This window comes from Pipistrellus hanaki, assembly GCF_964339955.1.
Source record: "Pipistrellus hanaki genome assembly, chromosome: 2".
Classification (NCBI taxonomy): Eukaryota; Metazoa; Chordata; class Mammalia; order Chiroptera; family Vespertilionidae; genus Pipistrellus; species Pipistrellus hanaki.
Window position 1 is genome coordinate 65,376,888 of NC_140504.1, and position 26,918 is coordinate 65,403,805.

General features: G+C 36.2%; 1 protein-coding gene across 2 annotated transcripts in view; it reads right to left on the bottom strand.

Moving 5' to 3' along the window:
- DZIP3 (DAZ interacting zinc finger protein 3) overlaps positions 1-26,918 on the bottom strand; it is a 113,802-nt gene that overhangs the window by 42,739 nt on the left and 44,145 nt on the right. For both annotated transcript variants that reach the window (XM_084874009.1, XM_084874010.1), the window contains exons 10-20: positions 25,680-25,781; positions 24,164-24,256; positions 23,388-23,440; positions 16,002-16,078; positions 13,764-14,381; positions 11,541-11,573; positions 8,262-8,431; positions 7,415-7,459; positions 5,880-5,905; positions 3,161-3,308; positions 22-102 (exon numbers count right to left, since the gene is read on the bottom strand). In XM_084874009.1, coding sequence (XP_084730135.1) covers positions 22-102; positions 3,161-3,308; positions 5,880-5,905; positions 7,415-7,459; positions 8,262-8,431; positions 11,541-11,573; positions 13,764-14,381; positions 16,002-16,078; positions 23,388-23,440; positions 24,164-24,256; positions 25,680-25,781 — 1,446 coding nt within the window. The remainder of the gene's footprint in view (positions 1-21; positions 103-3,160; positions 3,309-5,879; positions 5,906-7,414; positions 7,460-8,261; positions 8,432-11,540; positions 11,574-13,763; positions 14,382-16,001; positions 16,079-23,387; positions 23,441-24,163; positions 24,257-25,679; positions 25,782-26,918) is intronic.

The following is a 26,918-nucleotide window of genomic DNA, read 5'->3' on the forward strand; positions in this document are numbered from 1 at the left end:
TATAATGGCAAAAGTACTTACTTCACACTGATAGCGCAATTTATAAAGCTGCAGTTGTCGAGCAAGCTTATCCTTATCAATTTCTCCATATTCTGCAGGGATCTATTAAGCAAATGGAATACCCATGCTTTATTTTCTTCTTTTAAAAAAGCATTAACATTTTAGTTATTTAAAGGGGATTTAAAGTTTTCATCTACCACCTATTCATGCTATATAGGTATCAATGCAAACATCTCTTCTGATTAGTTTAGATAAACCCAATCTCTCCCTCATTACAACATTCACTAAACAATACCAGTTACTTATTTACTGATGCTACCATTTGATAAAATTACCTGGCATGCTCATCACATTTTAGGTTTTGTTTTTGTTTTTGTGTTTGTTTGTGTTTTTTTTTTGGGGGGGGGGGCGGTTAATACTTTTACTATCAAAAACAAAACAAAACACAAAATACTTTATGAGGTAAGCAATGAATACTTACATTTTGTAGATGATAAAATAGAGTAACCTGCTCAAGGTCACACAGATAGGTGGTAGAGGCACCTTAATAACCTAAGCACTTAATATTATTACATGACATACTTTAATGTTCAAATTCTCCACTATATTACAAACACTCTAATCACAGGCCCATGTCATAGTGTATCCCTTGAGACAAAGCAGATGCTAAATGTTTTTTGAGTAAAAGCATGAATTTATTTTCAAAAGGTGTATGACATATTTTCTATTTGCAAGTTCTCATAATTTTCATGGCTATTAGATGAAAACCAAAGGCCCCGCATTTAAATTATAGTGTGATTTACAAAACTTAGAATATTTCATTTCACTTAAAATATATACATCATGCCATAATTGGTTTGACTCAATGGACAGAGCATTGGCCTGTGGACTGAAAGGTCCCAGGTTCAATTCCGGTCAAAGGCATGTACCTTGATTACAGGCACATCCCCAGTGGTAGGTGTGAAGGAAGCAAATGATCAATGTTTCTATCTCATTGATGTTTCTAACTCTTATCCCTCTCCCTTCCTCTTTGTAAAATATCAATAATATATATTAGAGGCCTGGTGCACGAAACTCATGCACAGGGGTCCCTCAGTCCAACCTGCACCCTTTCCAATCCAGGAGCTGTCAGGGGATGTCCTACTGATGGCTTAGACCCACTCCTATGGTTCTCTGCTCTCTGCAGGGCTTGGAGGCTTCACCGCAGCCATGGAGATGAAGCCCCCGAGTGTGAATGAAGCCCCCATGCCCTGCTGTCCGGGTTCTGTCTGCCGAGCCTGTGGGTGTTCCCACAGCTGCTGTGCTATGGAAGCCCCATGCCCTACAGTGTGCTCTGTCTGCCAGGCCTGGGGGTGTTGCCAACGATGCTAACGCACTAAGCCCCCATGCCCTGCTATCCAGGCTCTGTCTTCCGGGTCTGGGTGCATTCCCACCACTGCCACTCTAAGGAAGCCCTACTGTCTGGGCTCTGTCTGCCGTGTGTGGGGGCTTCCCTGCCACTGCCACACTAAGAAAGCCCCCATGCCCTGCTGTCACCGACAGAGCCTGGACACTCCAGCAGTGGAGGAGTGGAGAGGCTGGATCCTCCCCCTCCAGTAGTGGATCCAGCCTTGCGGCTTGGTCCCCACAACCCCTGGCTGGGCCAACAGGCCCAGACACTCCAGCTGTGAGGCTGAGGGGACTGAGCACCGCCATCTTGTGGCCATGGGTGCCACCATCTTTGTGACAGAGTGATGGTTAATTTGCATATTTCTCTTTTATAATTGGAAGGAGAAAAAAGGTATGATAATGATATGAACACCAGAGACCTGGTGCACAAAATTCTTGCACTTTGGGGGTTGGGGGTATGTCCCTCATCTGGCCTGCATCATCTCACAGTCCAGGACCCCTCAGAGGATGTCCACCTGCCAGGCCTAAGCCGGCAGTCAGACATGCCTCTTACAGTCTGGGACTCCTCACTCCTTACCGCCTGCCTGTAGCAGAGGCAGGAGAGGCTTCCGTCTCCAGTGCTGCACTCACCAGCTGTGAGCCTGGCTTCTGGCTGAGTGGAGTTCCCCATGTGGGGAAGCACTGACCACCTGGGGAAGGGGGGATCTCCTGTCATGAGCGCCTGCCCCCTGGTGGTCAGTGCGCATCATAGTGACTGTTTGTTCCACCTTTCAGTCGATTTGCATATTGGGGTTTTTATTATAAAGGACTTTACTATCAGCCAGGGAATCATTTGTGTTAACTGTACCCTTAGATAATCAATATTGTCAATATATCAATACTATATATCATTATATTTAAACCATGGATCAGGTTATCATAAAATGATCTCAGTATAGAATTTTCAGGGGTAAAAAAAATCAAGGCATTTCTTTAAAAAAAAACCTTTCATAAGCTTTGTATTTTTGTATTATTTTAATACTTAAATAATATTCATATACATTTTCACATATAGGTATCTTTTTTTTAATATATATTTTATTGATTATTTACAGAGAGGAAGGGAGAGAGATAGAGAGCTAGAAATGTCGATGAGAGAGAAACATCGACCAGCTGCCTCTTGCACACCCCCTACCTGGGATGTACCCGCAACCAATGCCAGCAACCATGCCCTTGACCGGAATCGAACCTGGGACCTTTCAGTCCGCAGACTGAGCCAAACTGGTTACGGCCACATATAGGTATCTTATCCCCAGCAATGATTACTACCAGGAAAGGAACCAAAGAAAAGATTGTTATACACTGATATTTCATGGTAACAACCAGATTTAACTAAAAAACAATGAAAGTAGATTTGTTTTACAAGACTATTTTTCTCATGAAATATAATCTAATAGGATTATGCCAGTTTCACCCCTTCTTCTGAGGTAGCTGAAACCGCTTTGCAAAAAAAAAAAAAATACAGTTGTAATCAACTCTGACAATAATTAAAACCAAGAAATGGCTTGAGAGGTAAAATGAAAAGTTTCTAGCTCCTAATCTTTTTTCCTTTTTCATCCCCCTTTCCCTCCCTTCCTATTTTGTCTTGTATTGTTGTTGTTGTTTTCTCCTCACAAACACAAGAATAAACCACTAGACTAACATGCTATTCAAAGAGTCATGGGGCAAACAAAGTCTACAATTATTTCTGGAAGAAGAAAGGCAGAGCGCTCCTCTCTCCAATCAGGCTTACCTGCTCTATCAGCTTCATAATTTGCAATTCATCCACGCAATAGCACTTTACTTCAGTTGTGGAATCTTCATGAATATCACTTATATCTACTGGGTGTAGATTTGCTTGCTCTTTCTTCAAATACTCTTCCTTTTCTACCATATTTTGGCTACAATAATGATAAAATCAAAATGATCTTTTAGAATTGTATAGAGTTTTCATCTAAACCATTGCTTTCTAAATTAATATTGCACTAGTCTCATGAGATGCTCAGCATCAGAAGGGTTTATGGCCTAAATTTTAGACAGTGTTCAGGCTGTGTATTCTTAGAAAAATCACAATGAATTTTAGCTTATTTGAAATAGCACTCATCCCAGTGTTTTCAAGAACTACTAGATCATAAAGTTTGTTTTCTAAATTGTAACTATTAACATCAATTACTTTGGAAAATATTAACAAGCATTTCCACATCTACAATATTTTATGACAAAATTCTTAACAGGTAGTTTGGTTTAATCAATTTCAGCATGTAGGCTCAATATACATTTAAATAGGAGGCTGCACATAGCAACATAAAGTAGATTTTTAAATGCATGTTTCTTTTATGACAGGACCTTAAAAAACTGTAGTAATAACACAAATTTTAGTCACTAGGAACCACTGCAAGAAAACATAAAAATTTTACATGTACAATGGCAATTAAACCATTATTATACATATGTCTAAAGAGTAAATGCGTATTACTATCCTTTCAGTTGGATACTGTTTAGTAGTTATAAATTTCCTTCCTAATCTCATTGAATGGTAACAAAAAAAACACTTAAGAAATAGTACTTTTACCATGATATAAATGATTTGATTTTATCAGCGAATAGAAGAAAAAAAAAGTAACTCTCAGATGCATTATTATTTCTTTTAGGCCACTGAGACCTAAGAAAATTGAAATCTAATGCTTGTAGAATAACTTATAAGACACTATAAAACACTCATTAGGTATCACTGAAGTATTCCAGAATGATTCAAACATTTTGGAAAGTTCAATGAAATCAACTGCTTGTATATACCAATGGATCCCAAACAAAACTGATTTTCTAAATTACCTGAAAAAAACTTTTTAATTTATATTTTCCCAGGTACCCCCCCCAAAACTGTAAAAATATATATACATTTGTATTTTTAAAAATTCCAGAAGATTATTCCTAAATTTTTACAAGTATGATTAATAGTATTGTGAAAATATAGGAAAATGTTCATATTACTAAGAGATGCAAACTGAAACATGCAGAGGTAAAATTATATAAACTGGGATTTAAAACCCATCACAAAAAACAAAATGTTAAGGCAAGAATGAAACAAATATGGAAAATAGTAATAACTGTTAAATTGAGAAGATAGGTAGATGTACTAATGTAGACATATTATTTTCTTATTTTTCTGTGTAATTGAACATTTTTATTTAAAAAAAAAAAAACACAACTCCCTGAGTGATTTGATGATCATACAGGTTTGAGTTTACACTATAGGCAAAATAAGCAAAATGACTGATGATATTATTATATTCTTTAATAAGTTATTTTCATGAAATTTGCATACAGCCTAAAAATTAAAGGAACAAAACTATTATTCTATGGCAGCAATTTCAGCCTTTTTCATGTCATAGCACACATAAAAATTACTAAAATCTACAGCACACCAAAAATATATTTTTTGCCAATCTGACAAAAAAAAAAAAACTTGGTATAATATTGATTCATTCACACCAATGGTTACTGTTGTGTTGGTTGTTATTTTTTTAATATGACAGTTTAAGGGAAAAGAAGTCAGTGCTCCTGATTAAATAGTCAAATATTACATATTTTAAAAATTCTTGCAGTACACCAGTTGAAAATCATTGCTGTAAGGGCTTCCTCTATTGTTGATAGAGAAAGTGAAAATTTACCTTGGATAATGAACTATTAAGTTATTAAGTGGATCATATCAATTAACAATGAGAAAATATCAACTACTAGTGATGGCTTGAAAGTTGACAAAATATGTATGATCTTGTTACCATTTTAAAGATAACATGTTCTCACAATGAGTTTTACACAGGTCCTAATTTCAGTTAAGAAACTTTTTGGAAAGTATGATGATCTCTTCTTTGGACTGTCTCGCCTACTTCCTTCCTCTACTACATTGTCATCAATATAATGGCTGTACAATATAGCTCACAATAATCTTTAGATACCAAAAGATTTCTAGTAAAGATTAAAAATTCACTGTTAAAAACCAAGATTTAAAACACACCCACCAAACGTCAGGTTAATTAAACAAACTAAATTAAAACAAATAAAAACAAACTCTTGTTAAAGAAATCATTGGGACAAACAATATTTTGTCCTTTAAAGTTAAGTTTTATTTAGCAAATAAATCTTATTTAGTAAAGTTAAGTCTTGGGTTGTGGTTAGCAAATCTAGACTATATTTTAAAAGATTTTATGCTGGACCCAAATTAGTCCTCACGTGAAGCTGTTAGCAATTGGTGACTTCTGAGTAGCCTTATAGAAAAATGGCAAAAGATTCTATTCTACCAAAGTAAATGATAAGTTAATTTTTTTCACTTTATGTAAATGGTGACAACTTATTAAGGAACTGTTCTTTATTCTCTTATTGAGAACACTTCCCAAGGCAAGGCTGTTTCATATGGCAAAGCACATTTTGAAATTACTAAGAAAAAATTTTTAAATTAAATAAATATTTACCCTTGCTCTTCTTTTGATTCCTTATTCTGAAAAACAGAATCAAGAATTTTTATGAGTGGTTGTTTACTATATTACAAGTAGAAAATTTTTTGCACTTAAAAATAAAAGCAATTGAGTATATAAATAGGACTTTAATATATCAAATGCTATGTCAAAATTTCAGCATGTTAGGTCCTATAAAATTTAATTAAAAGATTGCCAAAACCGGTTTGGCTCAGTGGTAGAGCGTCGGTCTGCGGACTGAAAGGTCCTGGGTTCGATTCCGGTCAAGGGCATGTACCTTAATTGCGGGCACATCCCCGGAAGGGGGCGTGCAAGAGGCAGCTGGTTGATGTTTCTCTCTCATCGACATTTCTAGCTCTCTATCTCTCTCCCTTCCTCTCTATAAAAAATCAATAAAGTATATTAAAAAAAAAAGATGTAAGATCTCTCTTTTAATGTCCAAAATGTATCTTAATAAAATTATCTTATGTTCAAAGAATCTCAACTTCTTTAAAAAAGAAATTTTTTTTTAAATTTTTATCGAGAATGAAAGGGAGAAGTAGAGAACAGAGAAGCATCCATCTGAGAGTTGAACATCAATTGACTGCCTCTTGCATGCCCCCTACTGAGATAGAGCCTAAAACCTGGGTATGTGCCCTAACCAGGAAAGGAATCAGCAACCTTTTGGTGCCCAAGATATACCCAACCAATTAAGCCACACCAACCAGGGCTCAACTTCTTTTAATAAAGTAAATTGGAAAAAACAAAACAAAAAACTTAGGATGTTAAAAAAAAAAAAAACACAGAAATTCCTAGATAGATGCTAACATATATAAAGACATTTAAAATATTATTACAGTATGAATTTTTGAGTGGTGTTTACATTTCCAGATGTATTTATTCCCTATTTAATTTTAATTTGAAAATAAAGTCTGAATTAAAAAAGAAAAGTCCCCACAAAATGACTCTTGGCTCTCCCTTGTAATTTTATAAGCAATTAAAAAACTTCTTGCTGAAACTGTGCTATAGTTAGTAACCTATTCATTTTTCAACAGGCAAAAAAAAAAAAAGGAAAAGGCATGAAAGAAGCTTTTTTACATTTGTACTATTTTTGCACATTAGTGCATTGTTGGAAGGTTATTAAACACAAAAGAAGTCAAAATTTTCTAAGGTTTTAAAAAATGCTTCTGAACATATCAGTAGAAATATGATGAAAAGTCATTTTTAAAACACTGAGCAGGAATTTTAAAAATGAGAGTGGTATGCAGAAATTAAAGGAATTTCTAAGTGACTAATTCTGTTTCTTATTTGTATACATAAATGTATGAATTATGATGTAGGGAAGTAAAATAGGCACACTATAAGTTTAAGTCATTCAGGATCTAACACGAATAGACTTTTTTATAATCATATATTCAATAAGCTATTGACAATTTAAGTCATTTGTACTATATATCTACTTAATTTTATAAGTTATAACAGTGAATCCATATATTACACAAGTTGTTCATAATTTGACATTCCTCTATTATAATGCCAATATAGTTTCTTACCTTTTTACTTTTAGTCTGTTTCTTTTTCATTGGCTTATTCTTAACCTGATAGGTAATAAGTAAACAATTTATTTAATATGAAATCAAACTATACATTGAGTGTTTTTGAAAAATAAGTTTCCTCTAAATGCTGAAATATTTTATCTTCTAATAATATAGCTTATATTTTCTTTCTAGATTCTATGGAAATTTTTCACTTTCACCTCAGTCTTCTGCTCTTAAAATAAAAGCACTGATGCATAATGGAACAACAAACAATGTCAGTGAGTAGGTCACTGAATAAAGCTCACAAGTCCACACTTCCACACATGAACTCATTAGTAACTGAGGAAGGCACTTTTAAGAAGTAAAAAAAAAATCAGGTCCATAAGATGAAAAATTAAGTCTAAGAAAAATTTAGTGACTATATAAAAACTGTTGCTACTTATCTATACAGAAATACAGAATTCCAACATTTGTGTAAATGGTGTTGAAATATTGCTGTTTTTCCTCCATTCTCTCTCCTTCTATTCCCCACTATGCTTTCCTCTACTCTCTATTAACCGCTCACATTCACTCCCATCAATCAGAATAAAGAAATATGTTCAAAAGTCCAGCATAATGTCTGCCACATAATAAATGTCCAATAAATGTTGGTGAAATGATCATATATATGGTTAAGGCAATAAATATTATGGAATAAAGTACTAAGGAAAGAACCATTACATTTTAAGTTTTGTGAGAACACTATTAAGTATAAACTAAGATATAAACTAAGAGTGTCTTGAACTCTTCAAATATAGCACATGCAACAAACTAAAGGCTCTGATTATTAAGTTCTTATTCAAATATTAATGAGAGCTTATACTTCCTGGAGATCTTTAATAGATTCTGTTGAAGATTCACTTGCTATAGATGCGTCATCTTTATTCATTTCTGCTAACTGTATCTCAGGGTTTGATTTTACATTTATATTGTACTCCATGAGAAGTGGACTTAGTTCTTCTTCCTCATTTTGTAATTCTTCTATGTCAATATCTAAATATTAAAGACAAAACACTCAATATTTGAATGCACACAATTTTAGCTTCTATGCTTATAATAAATATATACCCCCAAAACACCACTCCAGAAGTAGAAATAGAAGACATCTTACTTTGTTTAATTACTAGATGAAAATAAAATGCCCATTTACCAATGGCCACATAATAGTACAAATACTAGCCTGAACCCAAATGTGAAGATACTTTACATTAAAAAAAAAGCATGAAAATTTTAAAAAATTGACAATTCACTATCCAGCAAAAAAGATAAAAATCTACATAATCTGAAAAGTAGCACAAATGAACAAGTAGAGCAAGCAGTTATGCATGTTTGCCTGTGGAAATGTTCTGTGTATCAAAAAGTTAAAATACTATGCTTGGGGTAAACCCTGGAACATTAGCACTAAGACCAAGACAGAGTAAAAAGGATCAAACTAGATTTAGCTGATCAATAGTAATTTAACTACATGCTTTTCCAAGCCTATAACAATGACAGTTGGTCATATAGTTTATATGACCAAGTAAGATTCTTACAATGATCCCTTAACATTCCCAAATTGAAAAGTCACTTAAGAGGAGAAACCAAGATGATGAAATAGGTGAACACCTATACTGCTGCCTTGCACAACAATTTTAAAACTACAACTAAAAGACAAAGCAGACATCATCCAGAACTACCGGAAAGCCGGCTGAGTGGAAATTCTACACCTAGAAAGAAAAAGAAAAGAACACTGAGATGCAGGAGCAGTGGAGGGCAGAGATGCAGAGACACGGAAATGTGTATGCACAAGAGGAAGGGCTGGGCGGCTGAATACGTGGCTGGCTTTCTCAAACCGGAGTGAAACAAAGGTTCCCCATAGTGCTGAAATCCAGTCCAGGGCAAGACTCAGGGAACCCACATATGGCAGAAACTGGACTGTCTGGCAGCAGCTTTCTGTCAGAGGTGCATGCAGCCATAGCCGCAGGGCACTGAGACCCAGGGGAACTATGGAAGACAGAGGTGAGGAGATGTATATGTGGAGATGGCTCGGGCAGTTGAATGCGTGGCTACCTTTCTTGTACCAGAGGGAAACAAAGCCTCCTGACTAGACGTACTACAGAACCGGGTGAGACTTTGGGTACCCACACTCATTTGGGGAGAAATTGGACTGTCTGGCAGCGGGCAAAGCTCGAGAGCAGCTTTTTCTCAGAGGTGCATGTAGCCATTGCCGCAGGACACTGAGACCCAAGCCTCTTAGGGCGAGGCTGATGGGAAACCAAGGCTGCTTGCTCTGCCCTGAGACCCTGCCCCAACCAAACTGAGCATAAAAGCTCTCCCAGTGTAGACACAGCTTATCCTCACAGCCAATTGGCCTGGAGGTCAACTCCGCCCAGTGATAACAACAATCAAGGCTTAACTGTAACAAGACTATGCAGCCCATAAAGGGGTGCACTAAGAGTGTCCACCACAGGTAATTGGGGAGACTGAGCCACTGGGCCCAAAGGACAACTTGCACTCAAAGCCACTCCATAAACTCAGGGAAGCAGCTAAAATGTGGAGACAAAGAGGGAGATCACAAATAAAAGAAATGGAGGAAAGCAGAAGACTGGACAGAGAGTTCAAAACCACATTTATAAGGGAACTCAAGAATCTTGTTAAAACCTCTGAGGAACTTAGTGAAACCTTTAAAGATCTTAATAAGAATTCAAAAAAAAAAAAAATGGAAAAGGACCAGTCAAAAATTAAGCATATACTGTCTGAAATAAAGACTATACAGATTCAACAGTAGATCAAAGGACCCCAAGAATCAAACCAAAGATTTTAAACATGAGGAAACAAAAAACACCCAACCAGAGAGGCAGAAAGAAAGAAGAATGCAAAAATGTGAAGATAGTGTACCGTATTTTCCGGCATATAAGATGACTCCCCAATTTTACAGTTAAAACATAGTTTTAGGCCTATATTCGCTGTATAAGACTACCCCCCACTTCCGAGGCAACACCAGTTCTTTTTTTAATAGACCGCCTCTCTGACTCTGGCCAATCTGAGCAGGCTTTTCTAGTAAAAAAAAAAAAAAAGAACTGGCCAGAGTCAGAGAGGCGGTCTATTAAAAAAAGAACTGGTGTTGCCTCGGAAGTGGGGGGTAGTCTTATACAGCGAATATAGGCCTAAAACTATGTTTTAACTGTAAAATTGGGGAGTTGTCTTATATGCCAGAAAATATGGTAAGGAGGTTCTGGGACAACTTTAAGTGTACCAACATCTGAATTACTGGGGTGCCAGAAGAAGAGAGAGAGAGCAAAATATTAAAAACCTATTAGAAGAAATAATGACAGAAAACTTTCCCTACCTGGTGAAAGAAATAGACTTACAAGTCCAGGAAGCACACAGAACCCCAAACAAAAGGAATCCAAAGAGGACCACACAAAGGCACATCATAATTAAAATGCCAATGGCAAAAGACAAAGAGAGAATCTTGAAAACAGCAAGAGAAAAGCAGCTAGTTACCTACAAGGGAGTACCAATACGACTGTCAGCTGATTTCTCAACAGGAACTATGCAGGCCAGAAGGGAGTGGCAAGAAATATTCAAAGTGATTAATAGCAAGAACCTACAACCAAGATTATTCTACCCAGCAAAGCTATCATTTAGAATTGAAGGGTAGATAAAGAGCTTCACAGATAAAAAACTAAAGGAGTTCAACAATATCAAATCAATATTACATGAAATGCTAAAAGGTATTCTTTAAGAAGAGGAAGAAGAAGAAAAAGGTAAAGATAAAAATTATGAATAACAAATACATGTCTATCAACAAGTGAATCTAAAAACCAAGTGAATAAAAAACCTGATGAACAGAATAAATTGGTAAATATAATAGAATCAGGGGCATAGAAAGAGAGTGGACTGGCAATTCTCAGGGAAAAGGGTTGTGAGGGGTTTGGGAAAAGATTGGACAAAAATATTATACCTATGGATGAAGACAGTGGCGGAGAAATAAGGGCATGGGGTGTGGGGAATCAGGTGGAGGGGAGCAATGGGGAGAAAAAGAGGAACATATGTAATAATCTTAACAAAAAAATTAAAAATAAAAGTCAGTTAAGCATTTTATTTGTAACATACTTACGTTGATTGCCGGTTATTGACTGCAGAGCAAGTCCTATGATACATAAAGAAAACATTTAGATGTATAATTATAAATGCAACCAAAAAATATATGACTGGGATTAAGAAAAAACAGATTTTTATACTGTACCATGGTATAACTAACTGTAAAAATAATTAGCTGCTTTCTTGAATCTAGTTTAAAACAAGGCATGACCTTTAGATTATAACATAAAGATTATAAACCCATGATAAGGAAAAGAAGTAAAAAAAATTTTTGACAGTTCTTTATATATAATGCCTAGATTATAAGCACTTTAAACCAAGCAGCAAATTGTTATTATTTGTAAAATCTAAGGTCATGAAGTCAAACTTCCATGGAAAGTTTGAGTCTTTTTTAGCAATATTAATTATCCTGATCAGGATAATTCTCTTTGGAGAATGGAATAATACTCCATTCTCTTTGCACATCCTATATAATAAAACCCTAATATGCAAATCAACCAAACGGCAGAACGACCAGTCATTATGATATACACCAACCACCAGGGGAAAGACGCTCAGCACAGGAGCTGCCCCCTGGTAGTCAGTACATTCCCACAGGGGGAGTGCCACTCAGCCAGAAGTCGGGTTCATGGCTGGCAAATGCAGTGGTTGTGGCAGGAGCCTCTCCTCCACTGCAGGCAGATGGTATGGAGCGAGAGGTCCTGGACTGTGAGAGGGATATCTGACTGCCCTGGAGAGTGGGCCTAAGCCAGCAGGTGGACATCCCCTGAGGGGTCCTGGACTGTAAGAGAGTGAAGGCTGGGCTGAGAAACCCCTGCCCCAGTGCACAAAATTTCATGCACCAGGCCTCTAGTTAATGTTATATCAGGCTCTAGATATTGAATAGTACATTAAAAAAAAAAAAGACATCGTCATAAAAGTTTAGTTGGGCAATGGATATTAATAATCAGATACACAAATGAAAACTGCAACTGTAACTGTAACAACTACTAGGAAAGAGATTTAGGATGCTAGGAAAGTCTCTATTAAAGGGACTTGACCAATAAGTTCTTCAGACTACCTGAGAATTCTTGAAATGCCTTGAATTTATTTAGTGCTCAAAGTACTTTCTCAGATATTGCCTTTATTCTCATGAGTTTTTTGTTGTTTAAAATCTTAACAGAGTATATTATAAAAGCATGTAATTTATGAGTCAAGGGTCCTTGCCTAACTTTCTTATATTATCAATCTTGGCATTCTCTTCTTTTATGCTCAAAGCAAGCTCTTAAGGTTAAGCAGAAAACACAAGGGTATCCCAGAGCCTTAAAGTAATGGGATAGAAACCTAGCAATCATCTCTCAAACAAATCTGAACCTATTCAACAATTATTAGACACTTTGGAAGTTGCACATTTAAATAGCATCAGTGTAATTATCAATTAGTTATTCACTAGGTACTATGACTAATAACTTAGGGTCCTGAGAAGTCATTCAGAACAGAACAAGAGTTTCAGTGATGCTGGCGTGCCTTGAACTCCACTTTCCATGTTGACAGCTGAGAGGCTATCTTGGTATGTGGGAGAGGTCTGAAGTCTTTTCCATATAAATATAGTACCTGGGAATGGCCCTACTGACCTTCGATACTTGCATAGATGTTATCTAATTTTTTTTATACCTATAGTAGTGCCAATTACATAAACATCAAGAAGCTGCTGAAAAGGAGGAGAAACACACTCATGATGTCTAAAAGGATAACTGAAACACAGTACTAGTATTTTATGGTTTTAGGCATCCTTAATTTTGTAGAATAAAACTCTTCTACTTAAAAATCTTCAGCAATTCCTTTCTGATAATACAAACCCCTCAACATGGTAAGTAAAATAATCTTGAATGTATTTTCTCTACAAATGCTCCCTTACTTAAGACCAATCTTTTAGTTTCCTGCATTTTGTTTCTATACCTTTGCTTTTGATTCTTTCTGAAACATTCTTCTTTATCTTCTTCACTTGGCTAACATTTACATATGATGTGGGAATTCCTTAAATATTCTATTCTCCAGAAAGTTCATTTGGACTCTCTTAAGCTAGGATTTCCCAAAGTATTCTGGATCATCTCTAGCACTATAATTTCTATTAGCTTCTTGATGAGTCTATTCTCTCAAGAGTGTGAATTCACTGAATCTCCTGCCCTTAGCACTGTGTCTGATACATAACAGACACTAAATGAAGATTTACTGGCTGAAGTAAGTAATTATTTTGTACCTTGTTGATAGCAGGATAACATCCTCTGGATGAAATCTGGTACTGGTATACCTAGGTAGATGGACAGCTGATGGTAATCAAGAGAGATATTCTCAATGGGATTCTCCTTCACTTTGTCAATATCCTCTTGCTTCATTCCAAGGCGCAGAAGAGTATCGGAAACTTTTGTCCAAATTGAATTGAATTGTAACTCAGTGAGACCATTCATCAAAATATCACTAAGGAGGAGATCCCTGTATTTGCACAGCCTCAGGATGTCTGCAGACTTAGAGCAATCAGAAGATGGTGGTTCCATATTCCAGCCATTTTTAGGTGCAGGGAATACATGCAAATGTTTTATGAGAGCTAATAAGAGGTATAAGTCAAATTGTTTGGACTGTGGTAGCTTCTTCTTTGGGGGATAAAGCAGATGCCATGCTCCACCCAAAGGATGATCTGTCCAAATATGTTTGTAGTAGGGTTCCAGCACTTTCTTGTGAATAAGGAGCTCTTTTTTCAAAAGAGGGGGTGGCAGAGCCTCATCAAATATTTTCCGGACAATGTCAGTACCACAAATAATAATTATGTGAAGCAGATGATAGAAATAATTATAATCAAGTTTGAAGATAGGCATTTCATCTGAAAATGAATTTTGAAAAGTCAAAACATTCCACGTTAATGCTATTTTCCTATGTGGTTTTCTGTATTACATGCTTATTAGCTCCTTCCTAAAGGACAGAGACTAGTACAAAAGAGTGAAGTAAAGTACAGTGCTTTGCCATGGCCAGTACTCAATATGCATGCTGCTATCTGTCTAACTGTCAAAAATTCAAAGAAAAATATTAGCAAAGATTGATTGCCACAGAAGCCTTTCAACCATTCAGGGTTTTGTTCAAGCAAATGAACTTTGGCAACCAAATGGTATAAAAGTATTCTGAAGACTGTCAAGAATGATGACTTCCAGTGTTTAATTATACTTTACTTAGGCAATTATATTTTATCTTAATCAGCACTGCCCAATAGAACTTATGAAAATGTTTTAGATTTGCACTGTCCACTAGCCACTGAACAATGAAAATGCTGCTTGCTAACAAAAAAAAAATCAAGTTTAAAATTTTATCTAATTTTAATTATCTTAAATTCAAATAACCACATATGGTTACTTGCTCCACAACACAGAACTATATAGCAAAAGATTTAAAGTGCTATAATACCTCATTACACAAAGTATATTCCATGGACCAGCAGCATCAGCATCTATATGGAAGTCTGTTAGAAAAGGAAACTCTTGGGCCACACCCCAGAGTAACTGAATTGGCTACCTAACATTTTAACAAAATCACCAGATGACATAAATAGCTATTAAAGTCTGAGACACACTTATGTAATAAACCTCATGTTCTTATGCTCTAAAAAGAGTAATGACTAAGTGGGTATTTCATCAATGAAATGGAGTAAGGCATGAAATGGAACTGTTCAGTATTTTTCTGGTTTGGTAGCACTTCCAAAGAAGAAAAGTAAACTGAGATGAATTAGAAAGTAGTAAGAATGTTGTAAATGATGGTGTATTTGTTGTATTAATATAAAATTATATTTATCATAAAATTCAGCTTTATTATTTTATCCTGTGTTTCAGAGAATTTTAAAGAAATATTCAATATAAAGTATTGATATACTTTATATACATTGTGAAGGCAAGCAAGGTTACAAAGAAAATTACCCAGAAAGGTTGCTGTGGTTTGCCAAATACGGCTGGGATTCCCCTTAGCAAGAAGGAATGCCACCAGACTATTCTTCCATGGGACCAGGATTCCTTAAGGTTTTCATGTACGGTGTAGCTGGCATTTCCCAGAACATATTCCTAAACAGCTAGTAACTGAGTTTAGACAACTTGTTCTTGAATCCAAAATGTTCATTCCTTCCATTTTGCTATGTTAAAAACAGAATTCAACAAGGGAGGATTGGTAGAGAATCTGCTGAAGCCCAATATCATCGTGAAGTCAGAGCTATGAACTAGATTAGTGAAGCTCTCTATAGAATATCAATGTACTGTGAGACCCATACAACTGCTGATCTTTCTGTCCATAAATTCTAACCTATATCAAGTAATGCTTGCTAGTGTAAATGCTTGCCAGTGAATGACAAACACGTGGCTGTTAATGGCATGATACACATGGTTGTAAATGGCATGATAGTCTGTACAAAGTAAAAATTTTAACACAATTTTCAATAAGGAGGCATATAAAAATAAAATAATACCTTTTGTACTAAATTTTAAATCAATCTTCGGTCTTATATCAGTATCAGTTCTTTTCAGAGACATCAACATTTTATAACTGCAAGTGGAAAAAAATTGTTACAGTCAATATCAAAGTAAGACAAGATTTCTGGTATCAGCATGGCTAAGTATTTTCTTCTCTTCCTTCTGAAAATAATTTAAAAGAAAAATGAATGAACAAACAAAAACCATGAACAATGACAACTCAATATTATTATTTTCATTGGAATTAAGAGGCAAGTAGAATTTCTAGATTTCATATCCAAAATATTAACATAACTAGCTTATTTACAAAAATGCTATATAGTGGTGGGGGAAAAAGAGAAATATGTGTATTGTAAAAAACAAGCAAAACTAAAACTCCTCCTAGGTCTTCCCACTCCATAAAATCATCTTACCAATAATTATTCTAAGAAAATTCAATTCACTTACTGACAAGTGATTTAAAAAAAAAAAAAAAGGGAAAGAAACTGGCATAACAGCAACACTGAAAGTTAGAAAAAAATTAAAGGAAAAGTAGCAAGATTTGTTAAATAGACAAAACACTAAGCAAATATTGTCATAACATAAGATAGAAAATCCAGACAAAGACAGTACAAAAAGAAAACTGTGAATCAATTTCTCTTAGGAATATAGAGCAGAAATCCATTACATGTATTAGAAAACTGAATCAAGTGACAAGATTCTCTCCTTAACTAAACTCTTGTAAGTCTCCTCTGAGCTCTTTTTCAGGTAGGCCCCACCCTTATTTATGTCCTCAATAGCTCAAATTTAACAAGAATCATCTAATCCAGCAACCTCAACCAATAGCAGAGAGCAGCAAACAACTTACCTGAACACAAATCTCAGCCTGCAGCCTTGCCAAACTTTAAGGCACCGCTTGCAGCCCTACCTGATCTCAGAGCACAGCCTGAAGATCCATCTGATCACGAAGCCTGGCCTATAGCCCCACCTGAATGTGAAGTCCAAATGGTGGTACCATCTGGTCAGGGAGCATAGCCTAAGGCTCCACTCAGTGAGAAGCAACTACAGAACATAGCCTGCAGCCTTGTCCAATCCCACTGGTGGCAATGCTGTGCCAAGGATCAAAACCTGTAAACCTGCCTGACCAGAGGTGACTACACAGCATACCTAGTGGCCTTACCTAACTGTAGAAAATAGCCACTGGCCCCACATGACCAGGGAGCCCACCCAGCAGTCCCAGTTAAACATGGAGCCCAGTGACAAGCTCTACCCAACCATGGAGCCCAGCTAGCAGCACACCACTCCCAACTTCGAAGCTGCTGTGGCTTCATATAGCTAGAGAACACAGTAGAAATCTCTACCTCCCTTTAGACACTACCAGGTGACTCATCCAGTACTCCCCAAAGCTGAGTTGACTCATAAAGATCTTTCCCTGCCAAAACAAAGTCTGCAAGAGGAAACCATATACTCAAATGTGCAGATACCTGCACATGGACACAAAGATCATGAAGAATCAGATATGATATGTCATCATACATCATGACCAGATAATATGACATCACCAAAAGTAATAAACCTCTAAGTGACCATAAAAAATGGAGATTTGAACTATCTGACAAAGAATTCAGAATAATCCTCTCAAATAAGTTACGTGAATTACAAAAGCATACAGAAAATTAAATAAAGTTAGGAAAAAAAATGCACAAACAAAATGAGAAGTTCAACAGAGAAACAGAAAACATTAAAAATCAACAACAAAACACCCAGAAATCCTAGAGCTGGAGAATCACTGAATAAAATAAAGAATTTAATAGAAAGCTTCAACAACAGACTCAACAAAGAGAAGAACCAGTAAACTCAAAGGCAGATCATTTGAAATTACCTAGTCAGAGAAAAAAGAACAAAGAATGATAAAGAGTGAAAAAAAATTATGGAACTTATGGGACAAAAGACCCAATATATATATGGAAATTGCAAAAGAAAAAAAAAAGAAAACAAAACAGTCTTTTTTTTTTTTTCTTTTTAACTAGGTACTTTCTTTTATTTTTAAAAAAATATGTATATACCCTGTTTCCCCAAAAAAAGACCGTGTCTTATATTAATTTTTTCTCCCAAAGTTGCACTAGGTCTTATTTTCAGAAGATGTCTTATTTTCGGGGAAACATGGTATTTATTGATTACGTAGTTTATTTTTTTTTTAATATATTTATAGTTGAAAGTATTAGATGTCCCCTTTTCCACCCATAGACACACTTCACCTCTCTGCCCCCACCTCTAGGCCTTTAATGCACTATTGTCTGTGTCCATGGGTTATACAAATACAATGTAAACTCTATTGTTAATCTCTTCCACACCCCCTTTTGTACTTCCCCCATTCCCTCTGAAATTGTCCCTTTACCAAACTTGGGGTAAGAAATAAATATTCAGATTTATGAGGCTCAAGAGCTGCAAATGGTTTGTACTCTAAAAGTACTACACTGAAACACATTATAATTCAATTTACAAACATTGGAGGTAAAAGTAGAACTTTGAAAAGAGCAAAAGAAAAGCAACATTGCCTTGATATTGGACTGGCAAAAACTTTCTGGATTTGACACTAAAAACATAAGCAACAAATGGAAAAACAAACAAGTGGGAAATACATAAAATTTAAAACTTCTGTATAGCAAAAGAAACAATCAACAAAATTAAATGGCAACCTACTTACTGAATGGGAGAAAATATTTACAAATCATATATCTGATTAGGGGTTCGTATACAAAATATGTAAGGAACCCATAAAATTCAATAGAAAAAGAAAAAATATTCTAATTTTAAAAATCAGAATAGGAATTGAATAAACATTTTTCCATATAAGATATAAAATAGCCAATAAGTACATGAAAAAAGTGCTTAATATAACCAATAATCAGGAAAATGCAAATAAAACCACAATGATATATTACCTCAAAAATATTAAGAAAGAAGATATTAAGTGTGCTGGCCAGGATATTAGTAAAAAGGAACTTTGTGCAATATTGGCAAGAATGTAAATTGACAGAGCCACTGGAGGAAACATTATGGAGATTCCTCAAAAATTAAAAACAAAATTGATCAAGCAATGACACTTCTGGGACTGTATTAAATGAGCAAAGGAAATAAAATCTCATTTTGAATGATGATTATGTCCCCATGTTAACTGCCATATTATTTATAACAAGAGGCCCAGTGCACAAAATTCATGCATGGGAAGCGGGGGTGTCCCTTAGCCCAGTCTGCACCCTCTCCAATAAGGGACATCTCTCTCACAATCCAGGACTGCTGGCTCCCAACTATTCACCTGCCTGCCTTGTTGGTTGCCCCTAACTGCTCTGCCTACCAGCCTAATCACCCCCTAACTACTCCCATGCCAGCCTGATTGATATCTAACTGCTCCCCTGCTAGCCTGTTTGCTCCCAACTTCACTCCTCTGCTGGCCTGGTCACCCCAACTGTCCTCCACTGCAGGGTTGATCGCCCCCAACTTCCCTCCCTTGCAGACCTGGTCCCTCCCAACTGCCCTTCCCTGCTGGCCATCTTGTGGTGGCCATCTTGTGTCCACATGGGAGCAGGATCTTTGGCCACATGGGGGCAGCCATCTTGTGTGTTGGGGTGATGGTCAATCTGCGTATCACTCTTTCATTAGATAGGATAGAGGCCTGGTGCATGGGTGGGGACTGGCTTGTTTGCCCAGAAGGGTGTCCCGGATCAGGGTGGAGGTGTGGGATGACCTGGGCAAGGGGCCTGTGCTGGTTTGCAGGCTGGCCATGCCCCCAGGTGACCCAAGAAAAGGCCCTAGTATCTGGGATTTCTTTATCTTCTACAATTGAAACTTTGTAGGCTGGAGCAAAGCCAAGCCTCCTGTTCGCTCCGTGGATGCTGCCATTTCTGTTTGGATTTGTTTACCTTCTATAATTGAAACTTTGAAGCCTGGAGTGGGGGCCTATTCTGGCCAGGGCTGCAGAAGCTTGGCTTCCTCTATCACCAGGGGCAACTCTAGCCTCTCCCGCTCTCTGTGGCTGCAGCCATCTTGGTTGTGGTTAATTTGCATACTCACTCTGATAGGCAGGTGGGCATGGTTGGTGGGTGTGGCTGGTGGGTGTAACAGAGTGGTGGTTAATTTGCATATTTTTCTTTTATTAGGTAGGATAACCAAAACATGGAAGCAGCCCGTGTGTTTATCAATGGACTAATAGATAAAGAAAATGTTGGATCTTTCCATAGCATGATTTGGGACTATGCTTAGGTGGCAGTTCTGAGCCTCAGACACAGGCTTTCTGGTGCCGTTGAGGCACAGAAACTCAGTCTTTCTGCTTTAGATACTTAGCCGTCTTCAAGGTTTTTTCCTAGGGAGAGAGAAACTAGGACAACCGATAGCTTTCATGGAGGTGCTCCACTTGGGAGATGTGACCAACCACCCATGTCTCAAAGAATCACAGAGACACAGAGAAACAATAAAGCTTTGAAAATTAAACAGAAGAAAATGACATCACAGGATTCAGAAAAAAATGGCAATAGAATAAACAGATGGGTTCCGAGCCTTGACCCAGAGGAGAAAGAAAGAATAGCTGAGGGTAACACGGGGAGTATTTGTTGGCAAGTTAAGGGAGAGCTGTGCTCCAGGAGAAGGTGCTGTACTGCTGGATGGGTTCCCCTGACCGGGAAGCCCCCAATGCTGCTGGGTACTCTACCTGAGCTGTGGGCTCAGATGAGGAGACTGTGCCATCTTAAAGGGGAAAGTGGATCTTGTTGGAGGTTTGAAAAGCTACAACTGCGGCAACCACCAAACAGCTGCGAGCCCCAGAACACCGGTCCAACTGACACAAATATGTGTATTCAGGGGAGCTCTGCACCCCACAAAAGAAAAGTCAGATTTTGCCTGGGATAAGGACAGAGAGAACTACATAGTCAGACATCTGGAGAAGAGAGACCATGGGGAGCCAAAACAAACAAACAAACAAACAAACAAAAGCACAGCCCACATGTGGGGGGGGAAAAAAAAAAAGCAGACTTCACCAGAAAAGGAAGTAAATGAAATAGAGGCAATCAACATGTCAGAGAAAGAATTCAGAGAAATGGTCATAAGGTGGCTGAAAAGAATGGAAGACAAATTTGATAATATGAGTGAGAACCAAGAGGAAATGAAGAAGAACCAAGAAGAAATGAAAAATGACATCACTGCTGTAAAGAACTCAATAGAAAGAATCAAGACTAGACTAGAAGAAGCAGAGGACCACATCAGTGATCTAGAAGACAAGGTGGGGGGAAAAATACCCAATTAGAGCAGCTTCTAGAAAATAAAATTAAAAAGCAGGAAAGCCTAAAGGAACTTTGGGACAACACTAAACAACATCCGCACAATAGGGGTTCTAGAAGAAGAGGAAACTGAGCAAGGAATAGAAAACCTGTTTAAAGAAATAATGACAGAAAACTTCCCTGATATAGGGAAGAAAAAAACAACACAAATCCAAGATGCTCTCAGAGTCCCAAACAAAATGAATCCCAAAAGGCCGACACCAAGGCACATTATGATTAAATTGGCAAACACCAACGACAAAGTAAGAATCTTAAAAGTGGTCAGAGAGAAAGAGAGAAAGTTATATACAAAGGAAACCCCATTAGATTAGCAACTGATTTCTCAACAGAAACTCATCAGACCACTGATAGCAACCACCAATAGAATAAAATATACAAAGTCATGCAAAGGAAGGGTCTGAATCCAAGAATACTGTACCCAGCAAGACTATTATTCAAAATCAGGAGTTTCACAGACAAAAAAGGACTAAGGGAATTTATCACCACCAAACCAACAATGCAAGAAAGCCTAACAGTCTGCTGTAAAAAAAAATAAAAAAAAAAAAAAAAATATATATATATATATATATATATATATATATATATATATATATATATATATATATAGTGGGGAAAATGCAAAAAAAAAAAAAAAGAAAGAAAAGAAAATGTTGGACAAACAGGCATGCACACACACACACACACACACACACACACACACACTGGAATACTATTCATCCATAAGAGAGAAATCCTGCTATTTGCAACAACATGGATTAATTCAGAGGGCATTGTGCTAAGTGAAATAAGCTAGATAGATAAATACTATATGATTTTACATGTGGGAGCTAAAAAAATAAAGCTCACAGAAACATAGAGGAGATTGGTGGTTGGTAGAGCAGTGGAGGGCAAAGAGATAAAGGGGTTGAAGGATACAAACTGGGGATCCAATGTACAGCATGGTGAACATAATTACAATAATATAGTGTATACTTGACAGTGGCTCATAAAGTAAATATTAAAATTCTCACCACAAAAAAATGTTTATTTTGTGAGATAATGGATGTAATAACTAACCTTATTGTGGTAACTGTTTCTAAGTAAGTATATATATCAAATCATCATGTTGTACACCTTAAACATACACAATGTCATGTCAGCTACAGCATAGTAAAGGTGGAAAAAGAAAACAGCAGTAATATGGAGAAAGTAAATAGATCATGATCAACTGTTATGTATCCAGAAATGCAAGATTAATTCAACATCTATACTAATAAAAGGGTAATGATATATCATACTAAGCTATCCTATACTATATTATATAAGGCTAATATGCAAATAGGCCAAATGGTGGAACAACCGAACAACCAGTCACTATGACAGCACTGACAACCAGGGGGTGCTTGCAGAACATGATGGGCGTCGGCATAAGGCAGCAGAGTGTGGAACATGGTGGCTATTGGCTGCGCCGGGATGGTGCAGCAGGTGAGCAGGGGCACCAGACCACTGTGGGGCACAGGTCACTGTCATAGGGGCAATGCTCTGGTGGTTACTAAAAATTCTTTGCTCCTGCATGCTGCAGTCCTGTCAGGTGCTGGCCCCACTTTCACTCAATGCTGGCACCTGGCACCGCGCAACAGTCCTGATAGCACAGCACTGTCAGTGGATGCGAGCAGTAACTGCAGGCCCCAATCACTTCTCAGGGCTTCTCCACCTCCCTTTGCTCCTGAGGGATGATTGGGGCCAGCAGCCCCCTCTCGCACCTGCTGCCAGCAACGGCCCCGCTTGCACCCGTGGCCAGCAACCAAGCTGCCACTTGTGCCCACTGCCACTGCTGGCCCCACTTGCACCTGGCGCTAGTCCTGATTGCTCAGCACTGTCAGTGGGTGTGAGGAGTGGCTGCTGACCCCAATCACCCTTGAGGGCTTCTCTACTTTCCCCTGGTGATCGGGGCAGCAACAGCCACTCGCACCCATTGACAGCATCAGCCCCAATTGCCTTTAAATTTAATGGAGCTCCAACAGTGACAGAAACTCAGAAGAAGCAACTAACAAATATACATGCTCAGAAAAAAAATTAATTCAAGCTTACCTTGCTCCTAAATTTTCAATGGTTATATATTCATCCTTTCTCACAACTTCAAACTGCAAGTGATGAAAAAAAAATAGCCCTAAAGCAGTTCAATTTTCAAAGTTCTTTAATATTACTAGTTAGCCTTAACACTTGAAAAAAGGCAATGAGTAGGAAGCTATAGCAAATATAAAACAAAACAGAAGTGACAAGGTGAGCTATAAACAATCCTAACAAACAATAAAATATAGTTGATTTTTAAAAAAATTCTACTTTACATCATTATAAGATTTAAATATCAATATGAAATACAAAAAGAGTATTACTAAAGATAAAGAAATAATATATATATCCATGCAATTTTGGTCTATTTATAAACTGAAAATTTAATCAGCATTTCATTAATTTAAAAATAAAATGAATATAATTTGAGAACATTTTATGTAACAAGTACTATATGTGATTTCTAAGGATATTTTCCTTGAAAGATATGAAAGAGGGTCAGAAAGACTAAAAGTATCTTTAAAATTAGGTGGCACAGATTAGATTATTATCATTGGTTCATGTCAGCCTTCTCAATGGTAAAGGCACGGCCTGCTTTATATGTGTCTGTGTGTATCTTCACTTTTTAAATTTTCTTATTCTTCAGAATCACTTAAATACTACTTTGGAGAAATAAAGCATAGAAAGGTCAGAAGAGAAAGAGAAAATGGCAAAAATAGTATTGCTATGAATCCCAAATATTTTGAAATCAGAATGCCATTCCAATGAAAGAAAAATAAGAAAAAGATACTCACCAAAATTTTAACAGTTCCAGGTTCATCACATTGTAGCATCCTTACCATGTCACCTGTACATCCTTCCTTCAAACATTTTTTCCCACTAAAACTCTAAATAGAAAAAAAAATTATCAAAACAAAAAAACATTGTAAGCAATAAAAAAGAAGAAAAATTACTGATATAAAATTTAATCATTTTTTTAAAGTTAGAATCAGATGTTTCTAGATGATAAAACAAAAGATGGGAAAGAACACCTGAGAGTTAGCTATTCAAAAATAGTCCATCTCATCAATCAGTGGATTTCCTATTTAAAATTCATAAATGCATTTTCTCTCATCATTTCTACTTCAAAATCTTCAAGTAGCTATATTACAGCCTCAGATGTAGTACCTAAGCACAGGGAAAGCAACTTCAAGTGACATGTACTAATTAGGTAAATGTATAAACAGTGAATTTCTATTAGATAGATGAGGATTACAGGGAAAATGAATTGAAATGTTGAGTATTTCTTCTGGTTCTGACCTTAATTTTCTCTTGTTAAGTCACTTAAGTTTTCTTTTAGTTCTTTTTCTAAAGTTGAGCAATATTAATTGCCCTAACAATCAACGAAAATAAAAAACAAATGCTACTTAAACAAATGAATAATGCTTTATTGTACAATAATTTTTACAGTATAAAACAATGCACGTACATGTTTTATCTGTTAATCTTCACAATAATCTTATGAAGAAGGTATTACTATCCTCACTATATGGCTTAAAAAATGAATTTCAGAGCAGTTAAATTACCAGCCTAATGTAAAACAAACAAAGAGCAAACAAAACACTATAAGTGGTTCAATCTGGACTTGAACCCAACCTCCCAAATCCATATATAATGCTCTTTCAATGCCACAATTTCTTTATTGGGGTTGTCTGTGTACACAATGTAAACAGTCTGACCAAATACCATAAACCCAACTTATAGTAACCAACTCACCAAATAGCAATTAATATAGAATTGGGCTTTACACTTTAATTTTAGAGGCAAAGAATTCAATTTAGTTATATGACTTTAGGTAACTATACATAATCACAAATAGATTTTTGAATATTATTGTATAAAATTTGTCATTGTTCTCTATCCTTAAAATAAAAACTATCCTTAAAATTGTTTAACTATCCTTTCTGTTTGTTAAGCAATTCTATTCTTTGATTCTATGACTTTTATGTAAATATATGCGACAATATTTCTATTCTTAAGAGTATAAACTTCTATAGCAAAAGAAATACAATAGATAGAAATCACTAAGCAAAGCAACAAACTGAGTATCCCCTACAAAGATCTGTTTAATAAATGGTGGTGATGAAAAGGAATAGTAAGGAGAAAAGCATCAGAGAAAATGAGGGGGTGGGGGAGAGAAACACGGAGGAAAAAACAGAGGAGGAAGAATATGAACAGGAAGAAATAAATAGAGAGAGAGGGGGGGGTGGGGGGGAAGAAAGGGTAGAGGAAGAAATGTTATACTAAAGTTTTTAAGGAAAAATGAAATACCTGATCATTTTCACCTGGATATTTTAAATTCTTGAACTTTTTCCAACAAATTATATGAAAATAAACACAGCAATTTTTACTGCACATTAATTGAAAAAATCCCTGAAAAAGAATGAAAATAAGCTGTTGATCTAGAAATAAGATTTCATATATAAACAGAAATATCACTTTAAATCACTTCTAACTTCACAAGGTTTTTTGTTTGTTTGTTTGTTTGTTTTTCCAGTGTGTCCTCTCTTGGAATTATAGCTATGCTTCAAAGGGATAGACTGCTTGGATGACAAAAATCTAAATTTTGTGGCCAGGACTTCCTACTGCTACATGCTATGTATTTGATTGGAACCCTACAACCTCCCTGGGAAACCAAAATCATATCACCATGTCACCTACACTAAGACTGAACTTGCCCATTGTAAGCACTACACTTCACCAGTCCACCTTCCTAATTCCAAACTTACCCTAATGAATAGATCTTGACTTTCTCCTCCTCCCTTCTTATCTCATTTGCTATACACATCATGCCTTTCTTTTTTTACCCATTATAATGGCCATCTTTATTTTTAAAAAACATATAAAATGTATCCTTTTAGTCTTTGAGTTTTCATTTTTACAAAAATAAAAACTCACATTTAAAACATTCTCAACTGTCATTCTCACAAACAGATGTTTTTTTAAGCAGCCCTCCCTGTTACATGCTTCATTCTGGACACCCATGCCTTTCAACTAAGATTTCTATTATTTTATAGAAGTGGTGTTAGATTTGCACTGATAATCACATCTCATTTTATCTTGTGATTTCCCAGTCTTATTCTGCCATATCCACTGGGAACCAGATTTTAAGTACTTTAGTTGTTGAATTTCTTCAAATCAAGGCTGGTTATGATTTTTTCTCCCTTAAAGCCCAGATCAAAAATAATGATCACTTACTAACATAAATCTTAAGGAGTGACAATCTTTCTCCTTAGTGAAATAAATTTTAAATAAATGAAAATAAAATAACATTTCTAACTATAAAGACTATTTAGATAATTTCCACTGTATGATAGCAGAAATATTAATTATAACTTCAGAGACAGGTGAATATTACAAAACCCTTAACAAAACCAATTCATTCTTTTATTGACTCACAGGGTATTAGGATTCTAAATTCTTCAAAATACTCAAACAACTTATCACCTGCATTATCACTGTTATTAAACTAAGTACTCTTTTTAAATATTATTTTGATGCATAATACAG